General features: G+C 44.7%; 1 protein-coding gene across 2 annotated transcripts in view; it reads right to left on the reverse strand.

Moving 5' to 3' along the window:
* FBLN1 (fibulin 1) overlaps positions 1-22,939 on the reverse strand; it is a 54,486-nt gene that overhangs the window by 12,966 nt on the left and 18,581 nt on the right. Inside the window, exons 10-16 of one of the 2 annotated variants that reach the window (XM_083503360.1) lie at positions 22,705-22,833; positions 21,686-21,811; positions 20,716-20,835; positions 19,893-20,024; positions 18,904-19,027; positions 6,195-6,337; positions 5,018-5,149 (exon numbers count right to left, since the gene is read on the reverse strand). In XM_083503360.1, coding sequence (XP_083359486.1) covers positions 5,018-5,149; positions 6,195-6,337; positions 18,904-19,027; positions 19,893-20,024; positions 20,716-20,835; positions 21,686-21,811; positions 22,705-22,833 — 906 coding nt within the window. Of the gene's footprint in view, positions 1-5,017; positions 5,150-6,194; positions 6,338-12,870; positions 13,336-18,903; positions 19,028-19,892; positions 20,025-20,715; positions 20,836-21,685; positions 21,812-22,704; positions 22,834-22,939 lie in introns of those variants that run through there. The other variant, XM_083503361.1, reaches the window with a different exon arrangement.

Here is a 22,939-nt window from a genome sequence, read left to right on the forward strand (position 1 = left end):
ATCAGGCACTCCCATTTCTTTAAGAACTTGATGCCAGAGCACACCAGGGCACAGTTCCAGTATCTGTTTTTAGTGCCTAAACTGAGCCCTGGAAGAGTAAGGCACAAAACCAGATGGCTGTGGATGCAGAGGACCATTGACTCGCCACTGTCTCCTCTTGCTTTCGATAAATGCTCTCCTAATACGATTTTAGGGATGCGGGTGGCACTGTGGGTTAAACTACAGAGCCTAGGGCTTGCCGATCAGAAGATCGGCGGTTTGAATCCCCGCAACGGGGTGAGATCCCGTTGCTCAGTCCCTGTTCCTGCCAACCTAGCAGTTCAAAAGCACGTCAAAGTGCAAGCAGATAAATAGGTACCGCTCCAGTGGGAAGGTAAACGGCGTTTCCGTGCGCTGCTCTGGTTCGCCAGAAGCGGCTTAGTCATGCTGGCCACATGACACGGAAGCTGTACTCCGGCTCCCTCGGCCAGTAAAGTGAGATGAGCACCACAACCCCAGAGTCAGTCACGACTGGACCTAATGGTCAGGGGTCCCTTTACTTTTAATTTGATTTTGGATTTGTTTGTCTACACTAAAAAGCACAAGTTTGAGAGGTTTACCACTATGTCCCCTGCTTTCTAGGCATGGGTCTGAGTGGTTTTCCTTTTGCCCCACCTCTTTTCCCTGGGAATAGCCACACTTGACTGCTGAATCGGAGCAAGCGTCGATACAATTCAGTGGTAAAGAGCAGGTTTTCCCAGTGAAAAGAGGCAGGATCAGAGGAAGCAGCGAAGAGCCCTGGGGTTTGATTGCTGCGGCAACACTGGGGAAAAGGGGTTCCAAAACACACTTGACGTCTCCTTTTTCTAGAAATTAAATGCCATTGGGCAGAAAGTAGATTGAAAGCCTGTGATTACCCAGCCATATGCCTGCTATAGGCCCATTCTTTGAATGTGAGACCCATCATAATACCCTGACGGTGGTGGTTTCAGAAAAAGTTTCCTACTAACAGCAGTGTTCAAGGGCAAAAGTTTCATTTTCCATTAACCAAACATAAGTGTGTAAGTGCCTGGTTGGGGCCTGGGGGGGGGGGGAGGAAAAGGAGAGAAAACATCCTGCAATTGAATGCCCTGCTTGAACACAGGTGGTATTACAGAACCCCAACACAAGGCAGAGGGGAAAAGCTGCATAGTGCTCTCTAATACCCCAGGCTTTAATAGGACCTTTTTGTGCAAGCTGAAAACGAATTCTTCATTGACAGCTGGTTAAAAGGTACGAGGGGGGGGGGGGCGGAACTAAACAAAACAAAAAGGTATGTAGCAGAAAGTCTGTAAAAAGGCTTACGGAGAACAAGCTGAGGCTTTACTTCTGTTTACCCTTTCCCCTAGTTCAGCCGTGATTTAAGGCTACAAGGAATATCTTGCAGAATGAACTGCTAAACTTTGGGGCTCTTTGCAAAGGGGCCAGCCAGGTCTCAGAACCCAAGCGGAGAAATCAGCGGGAGAATCCTGCATGTCTAGGTTCTTTCCCAGCCTGGTCCAGCGTGTATATTGTGACCATCACCAGCCTAGGCTAAAGTGAGGGCTTGGCTTTAAGGCCTTTCCTTTCATATTATCATAAATGCACAGATAATTCACCAGGGCTTAGCCCCAGAAACTGTTTTCTGTGCCAAAGCTTAGAATATGGGGGGGGGGGCAGATAGATAATTTTCCCAACCATAGTTGTATAGGTGTTCCCTATCTACTACCCCATTTCCATCAGGCTCTGCCCTGAGCCCCCAAATGTGGTGGGGTTTTGCCCACTGATCCCAAAGACAATATCTTTGGCCATTTGCTGTGTTGCACCCCTTCTTCCCTAGTTAGGCTCCAGAACTTTAACCATCAGAGCTTGGGAGACCTGGCAACCCCAGCTGGAAGGGGAGCTTGTCAGGCGAAGAGATTGAGCCATTTAAGCAAAAATACCAAAGAGTGATCCTCATACAGCAGAAAGCAATGAGACAGAACCTGAAATGTCTGTTTACATATCGGTATATATTGTAAACCAATGGTATGATAGTCATCTGTGCTTACAAAGCTCCTCTTTGTTCCCCCTCTTTCAACTCGGGGAGCTCCGTGAGGAGGGCACAGAGTGGCCATTCTTCAAAGTGGCATCCGCACCGTGGAATGCACTCCCCAAGGAAACCAATCTCTCCTGCTCCCCTGCAGCCGCCCTTGAACAGTATTTTGCCATCAGGCGAAGACATTTGTGTTCTAAGGATGCTTCCTGTGGACTGATCTGGCTTGTGGGGCATTTTTCACTCAACGGGCTGCTGCTTTTTCTTGTTGGCTTTTAGTAACTCTTAAGTACAAGGTTCCCCTGGAGGTTGTTACTGGTTTTCAGGAAGGATTCAGTTGCATTCTGGACAATATCAGTTTGTGCAATTAAAGTGGATTAAAGCACTCTGGTGCAGCAATCCACTGGGGGAGGGTACACCACCACCTTTCACAGTTAGGAAAGTGAGGGGGAAATGCATTAAAATGTATTGTGGGGAAATGATTAGTTGATGGGAAAGTGTATAATCTCCCAACAAACCAATTGGAATGGATGCTCAATAAAGAGCAGGCATTGTATTACAGTGGTGCCCCGCAAGACGAATGCCTCGCAAGACGGAAAACTCACTAGACGAAAGAGTTTTCCGTTTTGGAGGTGCTTCGCAAAACGAATTCCCTATGGGCTTGCTTCGCAAGACAACAATGTCTTGCGAGTTCCTGCTGGGTTTTTTCCCTTCCCCCCCCTTTTCCTAAGCCGCTAAGCCGCTTATCAGCTGATCCGATCAGCAGATAAGCCGCTAAAAGCCGCTAAAAGCGCTAATCCGCTAATCCGTCAATGGGCTTGCTTCGCAAGACGAAAAAACCGCTTCACAGAATCACAGAACGGATTCTTTTCGTCTTGCGAGGAACCACTGTACTGCTGCATTAAAAACAGGATAAAGGCTCAGTAAACAGGTCTCCTGAAGGAGCTGTTTATTTTCAACTTGTGCAGGTGCCTTGGGCGCCATTTATAGTGGTTAATGCAGATACAAAGAACTGCTCAAGATGTGGGGACGGCCTCTTCCCCTGCCATGTGCTTCCCTTGCCCTCAGCATCAGAGATCTGATCATCTTCTGCTGCTGCTGACTGAAATTTGCCAGACAGCCGTGGGTGAAAGTGCTTTTTCAGTCTCTAGCTGCACCTCCATTGTACCTCCCAGGGAAGGAGGACAGCTGCTGACATCTTTGCTTCTTTTCCTGGCTGGCAGCTCAGGAGAGTTTGGGAGAAATTGGTCCTTCAATCCTTACTATAGTTTTTCTGTCTGCTTTATTCCGTTTGTTATCAGCTACTGTGGATATCAAATTTTGGACAGAAACGTGGGGCAATTTTTAAACAGTATCTAAAAGTTTCAAGCCGTAGCCCAGCGTTGCCCAACCTGCTGCCCCTCCAGATGTTGGGCTCCAGTTGCTGAGCCTGCAGGGCCACTGGCTGCTCTGCAAAGCCATGCAGATAACAGCAGGCCTGGTCTTCAAAGGTTTGGGATGTGGCATCCTGAGTGGAGCCCCTTTTTATCCTGTTTAATCGAATGGTAGCCATTCACTTCTGTGGGGAAAGCTACGGCCCTGGACTTGTGGGCGCTCTTGGTGCAGGGAGGGAAGCCTGACAGAGATGCTGCGAGGAGAGACAACGTTCAGGTCACAGAGAGAAATACCTTCTTCTCCGGGAGCACCCCCAAGTCCTTCCATTGACCACAATGCCATAAAGAGCACAGCACAGCACAGCAAAAAGCAGGCCAGTAGCATATAAACAAGGAAAGCAAAGAACCCCGTCCACCATTTTTACATAATCTTCATCGTAAACACAAAACAACCCTCCAGTTATTTAACTGTTGTTTTCATCAACAAACTCTGTTTAAGACGTGGGAGCTTATAGGCCTGCATTAAGATGTTGCCTCTTGGCATGCAGCCTCACATTTCTGCTCGATAAATTATGAAATAAACCTAGATTTATGTTACAAGGATTTGGGTTGCTACAAGACAGGAAAGCCAACAGCGCCACCTTCAGGCTGAGCTACAAAAGGTGCCTCTCTATGTTGTGTGTGGCAGCTATTTCACCCCAGTGCAGCTTCTAGCAATAATTATTCAAGAAACTAATATCCATATAAGTTCAAAGCAAAAATACAGAAGGACTCTTGTTATCTGACCATCACCAAGATAACTAGTCCAACTCTTGCAATGTGCACAAAATAGCAGCCTGGTCTGCCCAGATACCAGCACCAGCACCACCAGCAGCAGCAGCAGCAGCAGCAACAACAACAACGTTAGTAGGAATAGTCACATTCAGTAGATATGTGCATCGCTTACACTGAAGCCTCTTAGGGAGGGTTACTGTTTCATTCTTGTTCTTGTCTTTATTGTGTGTTTTGTGTTTTTATCTTGTATTTTTATGCTGTGGATCTATGGATGAAGTGTGGAATACACAATGAATTAAGAATACACACACACATATATATACAGCATAAAAATACAAATTAAAATACAATTGCTTCTCAATAGCTAACCCCACCATCATCCTCAGGCTGGATGACCAATGAACAGAAGTGATTGGAGGTTTATCGCGGCAACATCTAGACAGCCACAGGTTTTCCTTCTCTAGATAATTGCAGATCAACATGAAGCTTCTTGTGTTGTTTTTGTTCAGTAATAATATTACGACAATTTAGGAAAGAGATAAACATGCTTGAGCTTCTTCAGCTTTGCCTGTGTACTCCATACATTCACTTGGTGACACTGAACAGAAAAATATCGTTGTTTTTCAAACAGGGGAGGCAAAAAGTATCATTTGATTTGATATTGCGATTTCATTTTTATTTCTTTAATTTGCTTGTAAGATGCCTTGTAGGATTTGTAACCCTAAAGGCTAGGTGTATATAATGTATAAATAAATAAAAATTAATAAAGGATGCAATAAGCCAATGTTTATTGATTATTCCCTTGAGTTCAATAATAATAGGAGAACTTTTTCCTCACCCACAGTGATGCCATCCATGTAGCGCTTGATGATGTCAAAGGAATCCCGTAGATTTCCTTCGGTGATGTCAAATATGATGTCTGCCTGGTTGCCAGGGTACGCTGGCGTGATGGCACGAAGGAAAATAATCTCTGAGGGGAAAGATACCGGAAGTAAGCTAAAAATGGCAACAATAAAACGTTTAAATCAGTGCAGTGCAACCTATTCAGCAATTGCAAATCAGAAAAGTTAAAGCAGAGAAATAAGAAAGCAAGATTATACTTCAGGTTGTCTTCTCCTTCATGAGACTTACAGAAAAGTCTTGCTGGGGTGTCGGGGCAGGAGCTGCAATGGCCAGGGACTTAATAGCGCAGGAGGAGTACTAAGAACCGGGAATGGCAGACCCTCATCCTGCAGCCTAGAACAGGGCTCAGCAACCTTTCTCAGCCGTGGGCCGCTCCACCGTCCCTCAGACCTTGTGGGGGGCCGGACTATATTTGGGGGGGGAGGGAATGAATGAATTCCTATGCCCCACAAATAACCCAGAGATGCATTTTAAATAAAAGCACACATTCTACTCATGTTAAAACTCGCTGATTCCCGGACCATCCGCGGGCTGGATTGAGAAGGCGATTGGGCCGCATCCAGACCCTGGGCCTTAGATTGCCTAGCCCTGGCCTAGAATCTGCACAGGTGTGTTAATTAATTCCCTCCCTCACATCATCTGCAACTCTGCAGAACCATCTTGCCCTGAGGGGAGGAGAGGAAAAAGCAATTACAGCCTCTTCATTGTCTTTTCAATTTTATTGTGTTTTTTGTAAAACAATAACTTCTACAACAACATTTTTTCCATTTCATTGATACTTATTGTTGTAATAATATTATGTAAATTGCTTTTTTGAAGTCGGCCTGAAAAGGAGTACAGTATATTAATACCTGAAATAAAATAAAACTCTAAAAGGAAGCAATTTAGGCTATATGACTGCTGTGCTATGTTCCAGCAGCATGGACATTGTGTGGGGGGGGACCTCTCTGGGGCACAAACCTAGCAATGGGTCTGGAGGTCCTGGGCTGCCCAGATGACAAGAGCTTCTCAGCCTTGCTATGCATTCGGCTCTTAGCAATTCTTTCTGTAGGTGAAGATTCTGGGATGTTTATCTCATAGGCTGCTTCTACAGAGTGAGGGGAAGCGCTTACCTTCAGGCCTCGTGAAATCCCTGAATGTGGGCAATGAAATGACCGTGTGGGAAATGGTGTGAACTGGATCTAACATGCAGTTGACGTCATTCGGTCGGCAGGACTTAATGCAGCGAACAGTGTCTGTCTTCTCATGTCTGACTCTGAGGGAGAGAAGGGAAAGACAAATATGGAACATTAATTCAGTTGTGTCACATTGCAAGAATCAAACAAGCAAGGTGCAGTAAAGATGGAAATTCTTATTTTAGATCCTGATCTCACTGTGAAACACTATGCGTGTGTATATTTTTCCTAGCCTCTGGGGTCTGATCTATGTTTCGGACATCCATCTTACACTGGACTAACTTGGGTAGATCCAACTACCACTGGGTCAGAAAAGCTACAAGTCACAAAAATTGTTTAAAGAAATTGCCCTGGACAGTCAAGTCCAATGACCACCTGGACAGCTTCTTCACCCTGCAGCAGAATCCAGGCTTTGACCTGATATGCCCCCCCCCCTTGTCCTGCCTGCATAGCAGAATTTTTGAAATCTGAAGTTGGCAACTTCCACCAGTAGGACTGGGCGGTTTATGAAGATCTGCAGTTTGGTGAAGACCAAGGGAGAGGTGATCGGCTTTGCTATGTTCAAGTAATGAGTTTGTGGACTCTTTTGACACTTTATGCTATCATAACTCCCTGATCCCTTGCGAGAAGGTGAACTATAAAATAGAAATAGAATAAAGCTATGTATAGAACTGTCTAATTATGGAACAAAAACAAAAATCGACTGAAACAATTTTCCTACTTTTTCTGCTCAGAACGGTTTCAGTGTTTTGGACTTAGCAACAGTCATCCTTGGACCGGTGGCAAGATGAGAGTAAGATAGCATCTTGTTATTTATTGAAGCTGAAAAAAATGGTCATGGCTGAATACCAGCAGGAAGCAATCATTTCTTCAAAGGATCCATAACTAAAGTTTGGGGGAAAGGTTGGAGTTGGAACCAAGCTGAAGATGTGAAATGAAATTGTGCTTTTACCGGGAAGGGGGGGGGGCTTCTGAGGTTGCTCTGGGGTTTTAGTTGCAGATTTTATCTAACTCCTTTGTGTACAAGTTGAACTCTTTCCAGGTAATGTTGTGGGTAGCATAAAAATATTACAACTGAGCAGGTGTTAGCAGGGAGCCAAGAAGAATTGATTGGGTGCATGACTAATATGCAACCATTTCATTTAAATTTCCATTCCCACACCCGCACCATCAGAACAGATCTTTTTAAAAATGTTGCCAGCATTATTCATCCATAACCTAAAGCCAATTTGTCCAAAAAACTACTTAGGGTGGATTCTCATGAACAATTTTTTAACTGAATTCAAGGCACATCCACTCCCAGCCCCCCAAACCACCAATGGTTTTATGATATATTGGACAAGTTTTGCAGTCAACTGATCAACACTTGCTCAGATCTGAACAAGCCAAATCCAGTTGGCAGCCAAAAATAAATAAATCCAGTATAGCTTAAACTGGGTTTGCAAGAAACAAATAGAAGGTGGCAGTACCATACCCTCCAAGTGTTCTGGAATTGCAAAAGCCATCCTGGCTTCTGATTTAATCCCAGGATGTGACTACTTCCCCTCCCTTGGGCATCTCAAAGTGACTGCTGGAAAGCGGGAGAGGAGGACGGGAGAAGCTGCTGCCCCAAGGCCAGCTCTGAGGGGCAGGCAGAGGGCAGGGAGTAAGGGGGAGCCGAGCACAAGGAGACTTGCTTAGAAAAAATGCTTTGTGCATCTGCACCTAATCTTGCCCCTTTGTAAAATGTATTTATTGGTGTGTGTTTTTCTTTTTGTAAATTTACCAAAGAATAAAATAAAACCGTTGGCATAGTGGTGGTGGAAATGCTCTGCAGGGGGGCACAAACAATGTGGGGGGGTGGAGGAGGGTCAGTGGGAGGGAGGGATAAATGTCCCTATTTTCATCTGGGGAGTGTTGGAGGGTATGCAGTAAGTGGAAGAAGGAAGGGTTGCGGGGGCCTCGTGTGGAGAAGCCAGAGCCCAACCTAGTGAAATGGTGTAGCGTATGAGGCTGCTAACTTTAGCCCTTCCTTTTGGACCAGAAAGGGAGAAGGATATGCCACATCAGCCCCTGTATAGCAGGCAATCTTCAGCCTCTGTGCTGGCCAGGCCTGGTGTAAACACGTCAGAACCTAAGAGCCTGGATCAGGCAGCGGCCCCTTTAGTCCAGCATCTGGTCTCACAGTGGCCAAGACAGATGCCTGTGCAAAGACCATTTGCAATACAGTGGTACCTCGAGTTACAAATGCCTCAGGTTACAAACGCTTCAGGTTACAAACTCTGCTAATCTGGAAGTGTAACCTCGAGTTGAGAACTTTGCCCCAGGATGAGAATGGAAATCATGTGCCAGTGGCACAGCGGCAGCAAGAGGCCCCATTAGCGAAAGCACGCCTCTAGTTAAGAACAGTTTCAGGTTAAGAACGGACCTCCAGAACAAATTAAGTTCATAACTAGAGGTACCACTGTACATGAATGTCTGCACATGTTCCACACCAATTGGAGGCTCCCTGCCTCCAGCGCAGCCCTCGTGGGAAGCAGCCACGGATAGGCTTTTCCTCTATGGTTCTGTCTCCCTCCCTTTTAAATCAGTGGCAGCACATTCCAGTGCTATTTTTAGAGAAGGAGAGAAAGTTCTCCCCATGAGGATTGCTTAAGAGACTTCTAAACTGCCTTCCCCAAGCGGAATATGGCATGAAAGCATTTTAAAACAAACTGCAAAATTATAATTAAAATAATAAGGAACCACTTCACACACCTCAACCACTTGGCACCTCCTTACAGAGGAAATCCAGTTATGCAGATAGGCTTCCTCTTCTACTCCAGCAAAGTACAAATGGGCCTTGTCCTTCTTCCTCTGAAGGGTCCAATCTTGATTTTAATCTTTTCTGTTTTGGAACATGGCACATTCCAATATTTTTCTTTCCTGTTCTGAACTTCTGCTTGCTACTTTTTTTGGGGGGGGCATATCTTTTCCGTTTAATTTATTAAATCTTTCAAGCAAGGAATCATGTTCTCATTCTCATCCAGACAGGCCCCCCAATGGTGCTATATAATTATGTCTATTTAAATGTTCCAGTTAGATGCAACATAGAATTATCCATCTAATATGATTTAATCTGGACTGCAGTATGTTTTTAAAGGCAACTAGATTAATATATGCACTCAGTAATATACTAGAATGCAGCAGAATTTTGCAAGGCACTGGGCCAAAGTCTTGCGTTCCTTATTTTGTAGCTCAAATAAGGCTTCGTTTAAAGACTTTGAAGCCAATCTAAGCTTTAGTTTTTGCTACTGGCTTGCTGAGGCATCGTGTACAGTTGACCGTGCAATGAACCTGTGGCCACATATCCATGGATGCACATTGTCCTTGGAGCTAAAGGGCCTGTATTTGCAAAGGACTGTGCAGTCACCAATGAGCTTTGGCCAGCTCTGGCTGCCTGACAAGTATGCTAGACATGTTTGCAGATGCATCTGTTGCAATGGCTAAAAATGTTTATGCATACAACTAAAAAAGTAGGCGGAGAGGAATTATTTAGGGTGTGTGAGAGAGAGGAGGGAAGGGAAGGAGGGAGAGAATATTGAGAGTTTGTGAGATGTGGTGCCATGGGCCTGAGGATTATCTGGCATCATGCAACATACGCATCCCATGAAATCCCATAAATATGGTGGGGAGCAAAAGGCAGCAGGCAGCAAGAGTGAAGCAGAAGCAACACAAGAACGACTGGGGAGAGGCCAGGCAAGCCCCCCTCTTTTTTCTTCCACCCAAACTCTTTGGCTTGCAATCCTGAGAGAACTCCTGTCTATGATTCGCAGCCTCTCTCTGGACCGTTGCCAGCAAGGTGGGAGCTGGAACAGAAGAGAAACAGAAGCAGCCAGGCTAGTGCTGAGGCAGCAGTTTACCTCCCTGGCATGTTTCTGGCTGCTCACGGGATCAGAGGGCAGAGTCTCTGTGATGCACATAGATATGTAATATTTATTTAACAGGATTTATATGCTACTTAATCGTCAAAACCTCTAAGCAGTTTACATGAAATATACTTAAAAATTATCAGTCAACTCATATGTTGAAAACAAGCTGACCTAAAATATTTCAAAATATAGAAGTAAAAAATAAAATTATGAAATAAAATTACACATTAAAATACATGCCAAATTTGCATGTCTGGGTAGACTTGCCTAAACAAAAAAAAAATCTGCCAGGTGCTGGGCGGGGGGCGGGGGATACAGTGAAGGCACCTGCTTAAGATCAATTAGCAGAGAGTTTCACAGTGCAGGTGCTGCCACACTGAAGGATTAAGTGGAGAATAAGCATTATGTAGCATTTGCAAAGTGGTCATTTCTGCAGACACAAGCAGCTGAATGCATATAGTATAGTCTGCTCTCCTCTGAATTGTGGGTGCACTTCACAGAGATGTACATCCAACTTCATTCTCTTATGCTTTTCAGTACTTTTTAGGACACTTTGATAGAACTTTTCTGCCAAGCTTTTACCAAAGTAGTCCTCTTGGTCCACACTGAAGACGTCCAGTTTAATGTACGGTCCTGATTTGGCCCAAGTAACAGAAGTGTTTGAATTTAGCTGAGACATCTACACAGCTCTGTCAAAGCAGCCTGGAGATACATACAGGATGTACTAAAGTTAATGGGAATTGTTTAACAATAGCATTTATAACTGAAAGGTTTTCAGGGCAGTATGGTGAAAACTCAAAAACTGCAGTCCAGCTGACATCATTCAAAGAGTATATGTCATTGAACTGCATGATGTTCTCTCTCACTATATAGCTTTGATTTCTTTGGCACATGGGATATCCTGACTATAGTGCACATAGCTTTGTAGGATCTAGCCTGTGGAAATATTGAAAACATCCCCCTTTAAGCATGCGCCAAGAACTTGTGCTCTGTACATCAGGCCTCCTTAACAGAATGCCATGCAAATACTACTACAAGTCCTAAAACATTAGTGGATTTGGATGTGTGCAGACATAAATCGAACAGTGCCAACCCATTGGACATGCTTTGAAGCACTTGCTAGATGAATGGTTACATTTGATGGGGCATAGCCAGGTGTGCAAAAGGTCCAAGAATTGCCAGTAAGTTAGATATTATGCATAAATGATAAAAGCTGGGTGCGTTATCCCTGGCAAAAAAAGTTCTCTTCTTAAGAAATGTGCAGAATATTCAGGAAAGTTTTCCATCACACCTGTGCCCTGCATGAATCACTTTGATTCCAAAAAAGCTTGTGCATAGTTTTTTCCTTATGTTGTGGTCATTATAAATAGGAAACGATATGCTCTGTTTGAAGGTGGATTCCAATCAGATTTTAGCATTTCACCTTAGGCAATGGCAGCCATGGGATTTAAAGGGGACTTAAAATAATTCAGGAACAGATTTTGACTACTTTGGGAGAGTTCACCCAGCACCCTAATAGTCTCTGTCCAGATCAGGCTCATCGGCTGCCCCCAAGAGTGTAACTGGGGCAGCAGAGAAAGCCCAGTTACTTCAGACAGGACAAAGTCCATGGAAGCCTTTAACACTCCTGTATGTGCCATGATAAACTCTGGATTGCCCTAAGGCATTTTAACTATAGTTTCCGCACCTGATTCTTTCTGTGAAAATAGATCCCTAATTGTTATTTATGGGGTGCACTTAACAAGTCCACTCAATCTAGAAATGACACACACTTCTGAACTTCTCCAGTCCTGACTTACAGTCAAAGTCAGCAACTCATTTTCGGCTTAGTAAAGACTGAAAGGTCAGCAATGCTGGATTTGCCAACTGACATCATCCCACCCAGGATGAGACACTGGTAAAGTTTACACACACAGAGAGAGAAAGAGAGCACACAAGCGTCATGCCTTAGCTACTCATTCTCTTTTGCCTGTCTCTTGGGAAACTGGCTGAGGAACAGTGTGGCTAAGAGCTCTTTGCCTATGTCTTCGTTGGTGCTGAAGTGGTTAAATACAAGAGAGAATGGTTGCTTTTCCCATGGGGGCATGGAGAACAGGGGCAAAGTGGGGGGGGGGCTGCCAGGGCAATGGACCCAGGCACTTTTTTAAGGGGACACTGCGCATTTGGCTCCTCTTGCCATCCTGCCAGCCCTGCAGCGCTTTGCAAGGCTGGAATCTGATCCGAATGACTGTGATCCCAGCCTCCCAGGGCTGGCAGGGCAGTGTGAGAAGGATGCAAAAGTCATGCACCCTTCAGTCCCAGTCTCACCTTCGCTTTGCCTCGCCCGGCGTGGCGGACTCCGTTCACCCACCCACACACCCTGCCCTGCCCCCCCCCTGGCATACATGGGCACCACATGTGCCAGAAAACCAGACTACTGTACACTGCTGGTGGAGAATGAAATAACCCTTTGCTTGTGACTTGGCTGTTACAGCAGAAAGCAGCTAAAGTGCCCCACTAAAAGGGGGTGTGCAGGGAGTTGGGCAGGCAGGATCTGAGCCCCCCACCCCTGACGCCATCCCAACTGCTTGTTGCCTATCCCTGTCTTCAGCATCTATCAGCAAAAGCTGACTTATAGGCAGAGCTCATCAAAATGGGAAGTAAACAGGAAAACTGGAATGTTAAAAATGCGAAGGCAAAATGAGTGGTGACAAATAAAATGCAAATGCACAGCATGCAGGAAGTGATTTACCACTCAAACTTTATTTTTTTAAACGGGAAGAAGGGAACCAGTGTCAAAAAAGAGAGAAGGGGAGCGGGGGAGAAACTGCAATGGGTGCCAGCATGCAAGGAATCAAAGCTGTGCAGAGACAAAGACAAACAGCTTGGCTACGAAGGTGGTGACAGTTCCGTGGCGGAAAAGCTGCATCTGAATCGTCAGAAGAAGATCTCTGGGCTCTGTGATCGGCTGCTGCATGGACACTACGTGGCTGTGGCTGCTGACTTTTTTGGTAGTGAAAAAGCCCTCCTCATTCCCGCTGATGATGGAGAGCTGAATTTTATCCCCCGGGACAGCACTGGTGGGGCCCATGCGGAAAATGTCAATGGGAACTTGAATGTTGGTAGGAAAAGAGAGGTGATAAGAAGTTATTCTCAAGGGCAGGCTCTGGCATTCCATGTTTTCGTGACAAGGCAAGCGGTCGCAACGACTGCAAGAAAAGTGAAAAGACAAGGGAGGAGGATTAGCAACCATTCCATAAGGAGGAAAGGAAAGGAAAGCAGAGAAGCCAAGCGTATCTTGACTTGTAACCTACTGGCCCATGAAACGAAGGAGGAATCGTGGCTCAGCGGCAGAGTTTTACGCAGCAGAGCTGGCACAGCCTAATAAGCAGGGCAGAGCGAGCCAAAGTCCACTGGCTCCAGGCCAACTTTGAAAATCCCTCACTGGAGTATGCACAACCCCTGCCTTCTCAATGTGTTCTGAAGTGGAGGGTTCCATTTTCCTTGACTGAAGCCCCCTTTCCTTCATTCCACAGGTAAATCGAGAGCATCTCTTATCAGGTATTTGGAGAAAAGCAAAAGAGCCTTCAATCCGGGAAACCCCCAAGCATGGGTGTAGCCAGGATTTTTGTTAGGGGGGGCAGGCCTTTTGTTGGGGGAGCAGACCTTTTGTTAGGGGGGCAGAACTTCAGTTAGCTATATTGATTCTTATTGATTGGGGGGGCAGCTGCCCCTTCCTGCCCTCCCCCTTGGCTATGCCCATGCCCCCAAGGATGAAGCATGGGTCTCTCTCTATGTAAATAAAACAGGTGCAGGTCTCCCCACATCTGCAGCCACACTCTCACTTTCAGGAAACAGATACAAATATTATACTACATAGTGAATTACCTGGAAGACTGAAGTCTTTTCCTCACCACAGAGCAGCTGCTTACTAGCCCTACGCACTTAATTCTACTTGCGGGAATCAACCTGGGTCTGGACTGTACCATGTCAGACATACTTGAATGTCAGCTTCCCAGTAAAAAAATAACAAATCAATCTGCATATAAAGCTAGACACCAAAGCTTAGTGTTACAGGCTATCTATCATCCTCCCCTCACATGCTAGATTTGTATGTGAAGGAATTTCTCTTTTTTTTCTGCATACAGGAACATTCAGTCGTGCATTCTGAAGTTGTATGGCCACAAATCCTGTTTGCCACTCCAGTGAGAATCAGGCCATAGAATGAAAGAGAGGGCTTTCTTCCAGGTCAAATGGTGGACTGCTTTAGGGAGGCCTAAGATGGGGCAATATTTGGGGGGAAATAAAACTGCCTTGACAGCATTGCAAGAACATGATACAATTTTTAAAAACACATCTATAAAATGTAGAGCTTATGGGGCAGCTTCTGTCCACCTCTCCCCACCCCCCATATATAGTGATTAACTCCCAGAGTAATGGGTAGTAATCCTCATTGCACCTGTGAAATAGCTCAAATGATACTGCTTTTAAACAAATCTCTCTTCCTTTGCCCATGCAGTCAGACTTTGGTGATGGGACCCTGCACTGCAGATGCTTCTGGGAATCCCCATACCATATTTCTGAATACGCCCCATGCAGTCCTTTTCCTGTGATTTAGAATAATGCTGGAAAGCAAAAATAGTGGGAAATGTAGAATGAAATTCTGCTGATTCTGAAATATATTGTTGGAAGCAGATTTGCCTGTGGCAATTAGAATTGTTTAGAAATCATCAATCTCCTTATCTTATTGTTTGGTACCCCATATATTCACCACACACTTCATTGTGGGTTTACTTAAATGTGTGCTAATGATTCCATCCTGTAGCCACAAAGAGATCTGGCAGATACTGCTGGTTTCAAAGACCAAAGTTCAGGCATAGGTCGTCCACCATAATGACTATGAGCAGCTAGCACTGAAAGACCAATCTGGCCTCTGGCTTGCATGGGCAGAGGTAAAGTGTGCCGTGGGGACATGATGTGACCTCAATACTGGGGCCCAGCACACTAAAGCGCCTGAGGCGAGTCCAAACCCACAACATTCTCCTAGAGATCTGCCCAGCATGCTGCTCTTCCATGGGTTGTCTGTAGGTGTCACTGTAGATGTTTTCCAAGAGGGGGAAACAAATGCTGAGCTAAAAAGGCAGGATAGGATTTCATGAATCACAATACAGTCGTACCTCGGGTTAAGTACTCAATTCATTCTGGAGGTCCGTTCTTAACCTGAAACTGTTCTTAACCTGAAGCACCACTTTAGCTAATGGGGCCTCCCAGTGCCACCACGCCGCCGGAGCACGATTTCTGTTCTCATCCTGAAGCAAAGTTCTTAACCCGAGGTGCTATTTCTGGGTTAGCAGAGTCTGTAACCTGAAGCGTATGTACCCCGAGGTACCACTGTAGTTCCATAGCTGTCAACTTTTCCCTTTTCTTGCGAGGAATCCTATTCAGAATAAGGGAATTTTCCTTTAAAAAAGGGAAACATTGACAGCTATGAATAGTTCTAAAGAGCTCTTTACAACCTCGTCAGCCTTGTGTTGTAGTGTTAGTCACAGAAACCTGAAAAATAAATGTTAGTGCAAAAAAATACTCTTGGGTTTCATTTCTGACCATTTAGCTTACCTTTTGGGGTTGGTTTAGAAAAACAAAAACACTCCCTCCCCACCCCCACCCCGCAATCAATGATTATACTTGGCTTGATTCCTAGCCACAGAGCATGGATGTTCTTTTTTTAAATGTTAAAAATTGGTTCATTTATAAAGAACAAAAATGCCAAATTCCTTATTCTTTAGAGAGAGCACAAATTTAGCACTGTTGAAGTTTATTGTTTGTGAGCTGTGTCAATGTTTGAATGGCAGACCCCTGAGAGACTGGTGTATTAAGTACCTTGAAGTCTTATGAGGAACAGAAAATAGTATAAAAGGTAAGGTAAAGATAAAAGACCCCTGGATGGTTAAGTCCAGTCAAAGGCGACTGGGGTTGCAGTGCTCATCTCACTTTCAGGCCAAGGGAGCCGATGCTTGTCCACAGACAGCTTTCCAGGTTGTGTGGCCAGCATGACTAAACTGCTTCTGGTGCAGCGGGACACTGTGACAGAAACCAGAGTGCACAGAAACGCTGTTTACCTTCCCACCAGAGCAGTACCTATTTATCTACTTGCACTTTGACGTGCTTTCAAACGGCTAGGTTGGCAGGAGCTGGGACAGAGCAATGCGAGCTCACCCCGTCGTGGGGATTCAAACCGCCGACCTTCTGATTGGCAAGCCCTAGGCTCTGTGGTTTAGACCACAGTGCCATTGTCATCTTTAGATAAACTTACCTCATTTGTCTCCCTACAACCATAGTAATCAGAAATGGCAAACAAGTTCCACAAATTTTCCACACACACACACCCCAAACCCCCACGTGCTTCTCCTGACATTTTAGGTGGTGCAGAAGGAAGCAAATGTATTAGTGCTGCTGCCCCCTGCTCCAGTCACACACACACATCAATGCTCCAGTCACACACATTCATAATTGGCCTCTCAGCATCCCTGACGGCTGCCACTCGCAGTGTCTTTCTTATCTCAAACTGAATGCCTTCTTCCCCTCAACCATGACATGACTTGGCCAATCAGACTGCGGTATGTGAGTCACTGGGGCAGGGGCCCCAGCTCCTGGGGGCAGAGCCCTTTTGGGTCCCCCAAATGTTTTGGAGGTGGGGGCCGGGGGGCCCCTATGTCCAAAAATGCAGAGGCGAAGCACAGTGCGGCTCCAGTGGCCAGCTCCTCCCCCCCTACCATGGAGGGTCAGAGGGTCAGAGCAGCCTCCCCCCAGTGGGGGCTCCAGGAGGCAGAGGAGGAGGAGGAGCTGCTGGCCATTGAAGCCGCGCAGCCCCTCCATTCAGCTCCGCCTCAGGCCTTGCCCCCAATTGTCCTCGCCAGCTGGCGTCTCTGCACTGAGGGCAACGGAAGCTAATACAGAGCCTAGGCAAAGCCTATGAAATTCAGGTGAGAGAGGGGTGAATACGGAGCCCAGCTGAAAGCCCTGCAGGCTTAGTCAGGGTGGAAGATTAGAACATGCGTTTGCATTAAGGTTACCAGATTTTTTCAATGAATCCGGGGACACTTTACTTCCTACTAAATCCATGGATTTTGTCAGGGGACTGATTTGTAAATCCAGGGACTGTCCCCAGGATACGGGGACGTCTGGCAACCTTAGTTTGCATTGCTTTCACTATGCCAGCTGCGGGTTGGCTCAGGTGAAAGGCACATGGGTCAGGCACATGGATCAGGCCCCTCAGGGGATCCACGGGGACTTTAGATCCAGTGGTTCAGGGCTTTGTGCTGTTCAGTAACTTTCTAGTTGTTTGCTTGACATTGGGCATTCCACCTCAACTTGTTGTCTCTTCTATGCAGCCAGGGTGCTGCACGCCTTCACTCAATGAACTGCACCACACAACTGGCAGAGCTCACTGAATAAATCTGAGTGCATTCTATACATATCCAGTCCCAGGGTTTTCCTAGCCGGCAAGAAATGAAGGGTTTGTGTATCACTCCCATGCCTTGCTTACTTTAAACTCTCTCAATACCCATCATTGTTAACCTTTTCTTAGCAAACAGCTTTTGAATTAAATGTTTAGAAGCAGGCGGCTACAATCAGACAAGTATATTATACTGGCAAAAGCTTACTTCGGTGGGTATAACAAATGGACTACATATGTCATCTTCATATCCATTGTTTCTCATGCCAGTCTATGACCCAGGATTGCAATTTTATCGCAATTTAAGAAGCATGTTGTTAAGCTACAGAATTCACTACCACGACAGAGTGTCATTCATCAATGGGAACATAAAGGGAGGCTGCTCATTGTGTGGCTTAGTTGGTCAGGTTTGGTACTAGCACTGTTGTATAAGTCGTAATTTAAGATCCATCAATACCTTTGCTACAGAAGCTAAAACACTTTCACATTGTCTAGGTAATATTGGAAAACCCAATTCTTTATTCTAATCATTTCTTAAAATCTTCATATCAAACTTATTTGTTAGTGACAAATTTCTGTTCCAGTGATCACTTTTTTTTAGTTTCAAAAAGTTTGTTCAGTTGTTCAAATATCTCTGGTGTCTCAGAAGCTGAGAAAGCCACCGGTCCAAACAAGGCTATTACAAGACATTGTAGCTGCAGATATTGCTGTTGGGCTGCATCTGATACATGTAATTTATTTCTTAAAGCAGTACACATATAGAATTCAGCCTCCTCGTGTATTTTTCTGAATTATATGCTTATTGTATTATAAAAATCAGACAATGAAAATGGATTCTACGTGCCCTAACTATGGCCAATAATATGGTATATCATTTTGATGTGGACTGTGCCATGTGAGTGTTGTGCAAAATTAGCCATGTTTGAGCAGATAAACTGCCATGTAGAAGTGCCTGGAAGAATAGCGATATGATCCTCTTATCCAAAGGACCGACAGCATGACAACACTCACAACATATGAACAGACTGCTTATAGATGCAGACTTTGTTTGGATGAATATATTGATATTTGGAATGAGTTTATACAGAATATAGTAGATGATTAATAATCATATATATTTTAGGACAATAACATTACTTATGTATCTATATAATTATGTATGGAAGTGTAATTGTTTATATTCAGTGTATTACATTATATCTTTTTTCTTATTGTATTTTTAGTTTTATTTGCATTTTTTCTTTTCTTTCTTTCCTCACTTTGATGATGATGATGGGGACTAGTACAGGCTGCCTAATGAAAGAAAAAGAAATGTACTTACGTATCTCCAGATTTGCGATAATTTTCTGGGCATTCCAGGGAAAGGCAGCGAAAACCACCCTGAATATTAAAGCAGGTCTCATTGTATGAGCAACTATGTGTTTCTGTAACACACTCATCAATATCTGTAAAAGCAGGAGAGGAGGACAGAGGATGCTTATTGTGGGGGTATAGATTTGGCAGTGATGAAGTTTGCTCTGTGTGACTACTTCACACAAGAGTGGACAACCCTCCACCCAGAAAGCTAGCCTATCGGAGAGATAGGGCATAAACCTCCATAGACTAGATGCACGAAAAGCTCTCTTTAGTTGCCGGTTTAAATATAGGTGAGTGTGGAGGGGGAAAGAAAAAGAAATACAAGCAGGGTGGTCAGCAGTCTGAGATTATTCCGCAGTGATCATCCACAACGGTAGGGTTGCCCTACGTCATACAGATTTCCCCAGACATATGTGGAATACTGCAGCCAGTAGCAGTGTCCAGGAGGAAATCGGGGAAATGTTGGGGGAAATCTGAACGTATGGCAGCCTATTGTCAACAGTGCCGCTTTTCCTTAAAAATAGCTCAAAAACAGCATTTTCCCCCCTCAACAACTTTTCTGTCTGGATATGGAAACCCTACACAACAGGGATAATACAAACATCTTAGATTTGTTGTGCTATTTAACATCTGTCACCCGCTCCCTCCAAAGAGGGACAGATCTCAAGCTGAGATCGTTATAACAACATTGTGCATTAGTCATATACAAAAAATCCCTGCCAGTTTTGATATACCCTTAAGAAGAAGACAAGAAATTTCTGAATTCAGAAGGCCAGTGAAGGAGCATTTAGAGAACGAACTTTGGGAATGATTTGTCAAATGCGTTGTCAAATGCATTTGATCAAGAAGTTCTTTCTTTGTAACAGAACATGACAAAAGAATTCTGCCTTCTCTAGACCACAAGCTTCTTTCTTATGAATGTCACACTTGCACATCATTATGCTTTAAACATACCTTGACAGTTTCGTGCATTGGGGGCTACTTTGTAACCGGAGGAGGGGCAGGTACACTGAAAACTCCCCGGAACATTAATGCATCGATAGGCACAGATATGTCCTCCAGTGGGCAAGGCACATTCATCAATATCTGAAAAGCATATTCACCAATTAGCAAGTACAAGAGGGACTGTTTACTGCCTTGTTGCTCAACTCTTACGCCTCTACAGAATGGATGATATAACGCTTAAGTACACATTACATTTTACCTAGCTAAACGATGGGTAAATTGGATCTTAGACTTCCATGGAAACAATCCTGATCCCCGCTCCCCTCAAAATTCCAAGGTAATCAATACAGCAAGCTTCAGCAGTTTCTAGGAGAATGCTTCTGGAAGAATAGCAAAAACTGGAATTCACTCCCATTACTGGATGGCTTTAAAAGAGAATCAGACAAATCCATGACTACTGGCCCTGGCAGATAGGTTCTCTCTCCCGTGTCAGAGGCAATATGCATTCAATACCAGCTGCTGAGTATCCCAAATTCGGGAGAGGGATGTTCTGGTCTTGTAGACCTGCTGGCAGGGTTCCCATGGCATCTGGCTGGTCGCTATGACAGCAGGATGTTGGACTAGAGGGGCCTATGGCCTGATCCAGCATGACTCTTCCTATGTTCTTCAAGTGCCCACGTGAGGTAGTGAGGCCTCCACAGAAGACTCCCCTGCCTGAACCCTCAGGGAGCTGCTGCCAGTCACTCTGGGATAGATGGACCAATGGTCTTCATTAGAACAGTGCAGCTTCCATATCTTAATATGAGCCGTGTGCATAATGATTGCTACCCACCTTCACAGGTGATGCCATCTATGTCACTCAGCTGGTAGCCCCGGCGACAGTAGCACTGATAAGAACCATATACATTAGCACACTCCTGGCTGCAGGGATTACTTTCACATTCATTCAAGTCTGAAACCAACAAAAACGCATTAATGCAAAGCAATATTTTTTACCTTATTTGTCAGCAACCGTATGAATTGTTGAGCAGCTAAATTAATTTAATTCCATTCCTTTCATATCCTGGCTTTCATCCAAGGAGTTCAAGACACCACAAAATGGCTCATCCATTTTTATCCTCACAACAAACCTGGGAGGTGGGCTAGTCAGATCCAGTGATTGGCCCAAGGTCATCCAGTGAGATTCATGGCTAAGCGAGATTCATTGCTTGAATCCAGGTCTCTCCAGTCCTGGCCTGATAGGCTAACCATTCCTTCACACTCACACTATAGGGCTGCAATTCTATACACCACACCAGAATTTCCCAAGGTGGTCAGTATTAATCCCCTGAGGTCAATGAGGCTGTGCAGGGGGGTGAATAAAGATTTAGGGGTCAAAAGGGAGGAAAGGGTGGGAAAAGTAGCTTACAAAATACAGTGTGATAAAATTAATTAGAAACTATGAGCCTCAGAAATAAAGGGCGTGGGCATGTACAGAGTGTGCATCCTTTAACAGTGAGGAACTTCTGTATTTAATAAGGTTATTCCACAATCCAACAGTATTCCTTACATTTTGTGTTTTATGATTCTTAGTAATGGTGACCGACTAATAATAAATGTTGATTATATATCAATATTTCTTGACTTAACTTTATCTACATTCCTAAGAATTTGGATTGGGGTTGCTGATAACCTCATGAAGAGACCAATAAACTCAGACATTTGGGAAACCCTGCTGAACACATGCCCAGGAGTAAGCTCTACTGAACCCAATGGAATGTACTTTGGGGTAGGCAAGGATACGACTGCACTGTCAATGTTACCTTCACATGACCGCCCGTCAGTTGAAAGTTTGAAGCCCATCGTGCAGCTACAGTAATAAGAGCCAGCAGTGTTTTCACATTTGTGAGCACATAGGTGACCGGGGTATCGTCGGCACTCATTAATATCTACGGAAATAAACATGTCATTCTGAAGATTTCAAGAAAAGCATATAAATCAGAGAGTTCACAAAAACATTTTAGTCAATTTCTGAATGACTCACACTTCACTATAACTTTGGCTTGAGCACATTATTCTATCTTAGACCTAATTAGTATTGTAGCAAGTCAGTGTAGTAGCTGCTGAAAAGTTGTATTCTAATATCAGAGCCAGGATCTTCACTGGCTCCCAGCATGTTTCCGAGCACATTTCAAAGCATTGGTGCTGACCTTTGAAGCCCTAAATGGCCTCAGCCCAGTATACCTGAAGGAGCGTCTCCACCCCCACTGAACACAGAGATCTAGCTCCAAGAGTCTTCTGCTGGTTCCCTCACTGCAAGAAGTGAAGTTACAAGGAACCAGGCAGAGGGCCTTCTCAGCAGTATGGCGTCCTCCCTGTGGAACGCCCTTCCATCAGATGTCAAGGACATAAAGAGCTACACAACTATTAGAAGACATCTGAAGGCAGCCCTGCACCAGGAGGTTTTTAATGTTTGATGTTTTACTATGTTTTATATGTGCTGTAAGCTGCCCAGAGTGGCTGAGGAAGCCCAGCCAGATGGGTGGGGTATAAATAATAAAATGTATTGTCATTGTTGATGGTGATGGCGTTGTCTCCATTGTTGTTCTATGTTATTTCTGTTTATGCTGTTGTTTACTTTGTAATGCTATTTCAACTGTTTTTAGAAACATGTAGTGGTGTGTTTTAATGTGGTGTATGCCTTCCTGTGACTTTGTGGTGAAGTGTGGCATAGGAATACCCAAATAAAGCAAAATACTATTGATTTATCTTTTTTTTTTTTTAAGGGTTAGATGGCTGAACTAAAGGAAGGGCATGAGCCAACGCATGTCCTGTCACTTACCAGCGCAGGTTCTACTGATTCCCTCAAAATAGTAGCCAGCTCGGCATTCACAGCGGTAGCTTCCAGGGGAATTGGCACAAGTGTGGCCCTCTCCGCAAGGCTGATTCGGTGGCAAACACTCGTCCACATCTTGTAATACAGAAGGGTTAGAAAAACAATTTGAGGTGAAAGCATAACATGACAAAGTAAGAAAAAACCAAGGGGCTCTGGTTCAGAGAACCTACACACAGGTTTG

Source organism: Podarcis liolepis (assembly GCF_965112155.1).
Source record: "Podarcis liolepis genome assembly, chromosome: 5".
Lineage (NCBI taxonomy): Eukaryota > Metazoa > Chordata > Lepidosauria > Squamata > Lacertidae > Podarcis > Podarcis liolepis.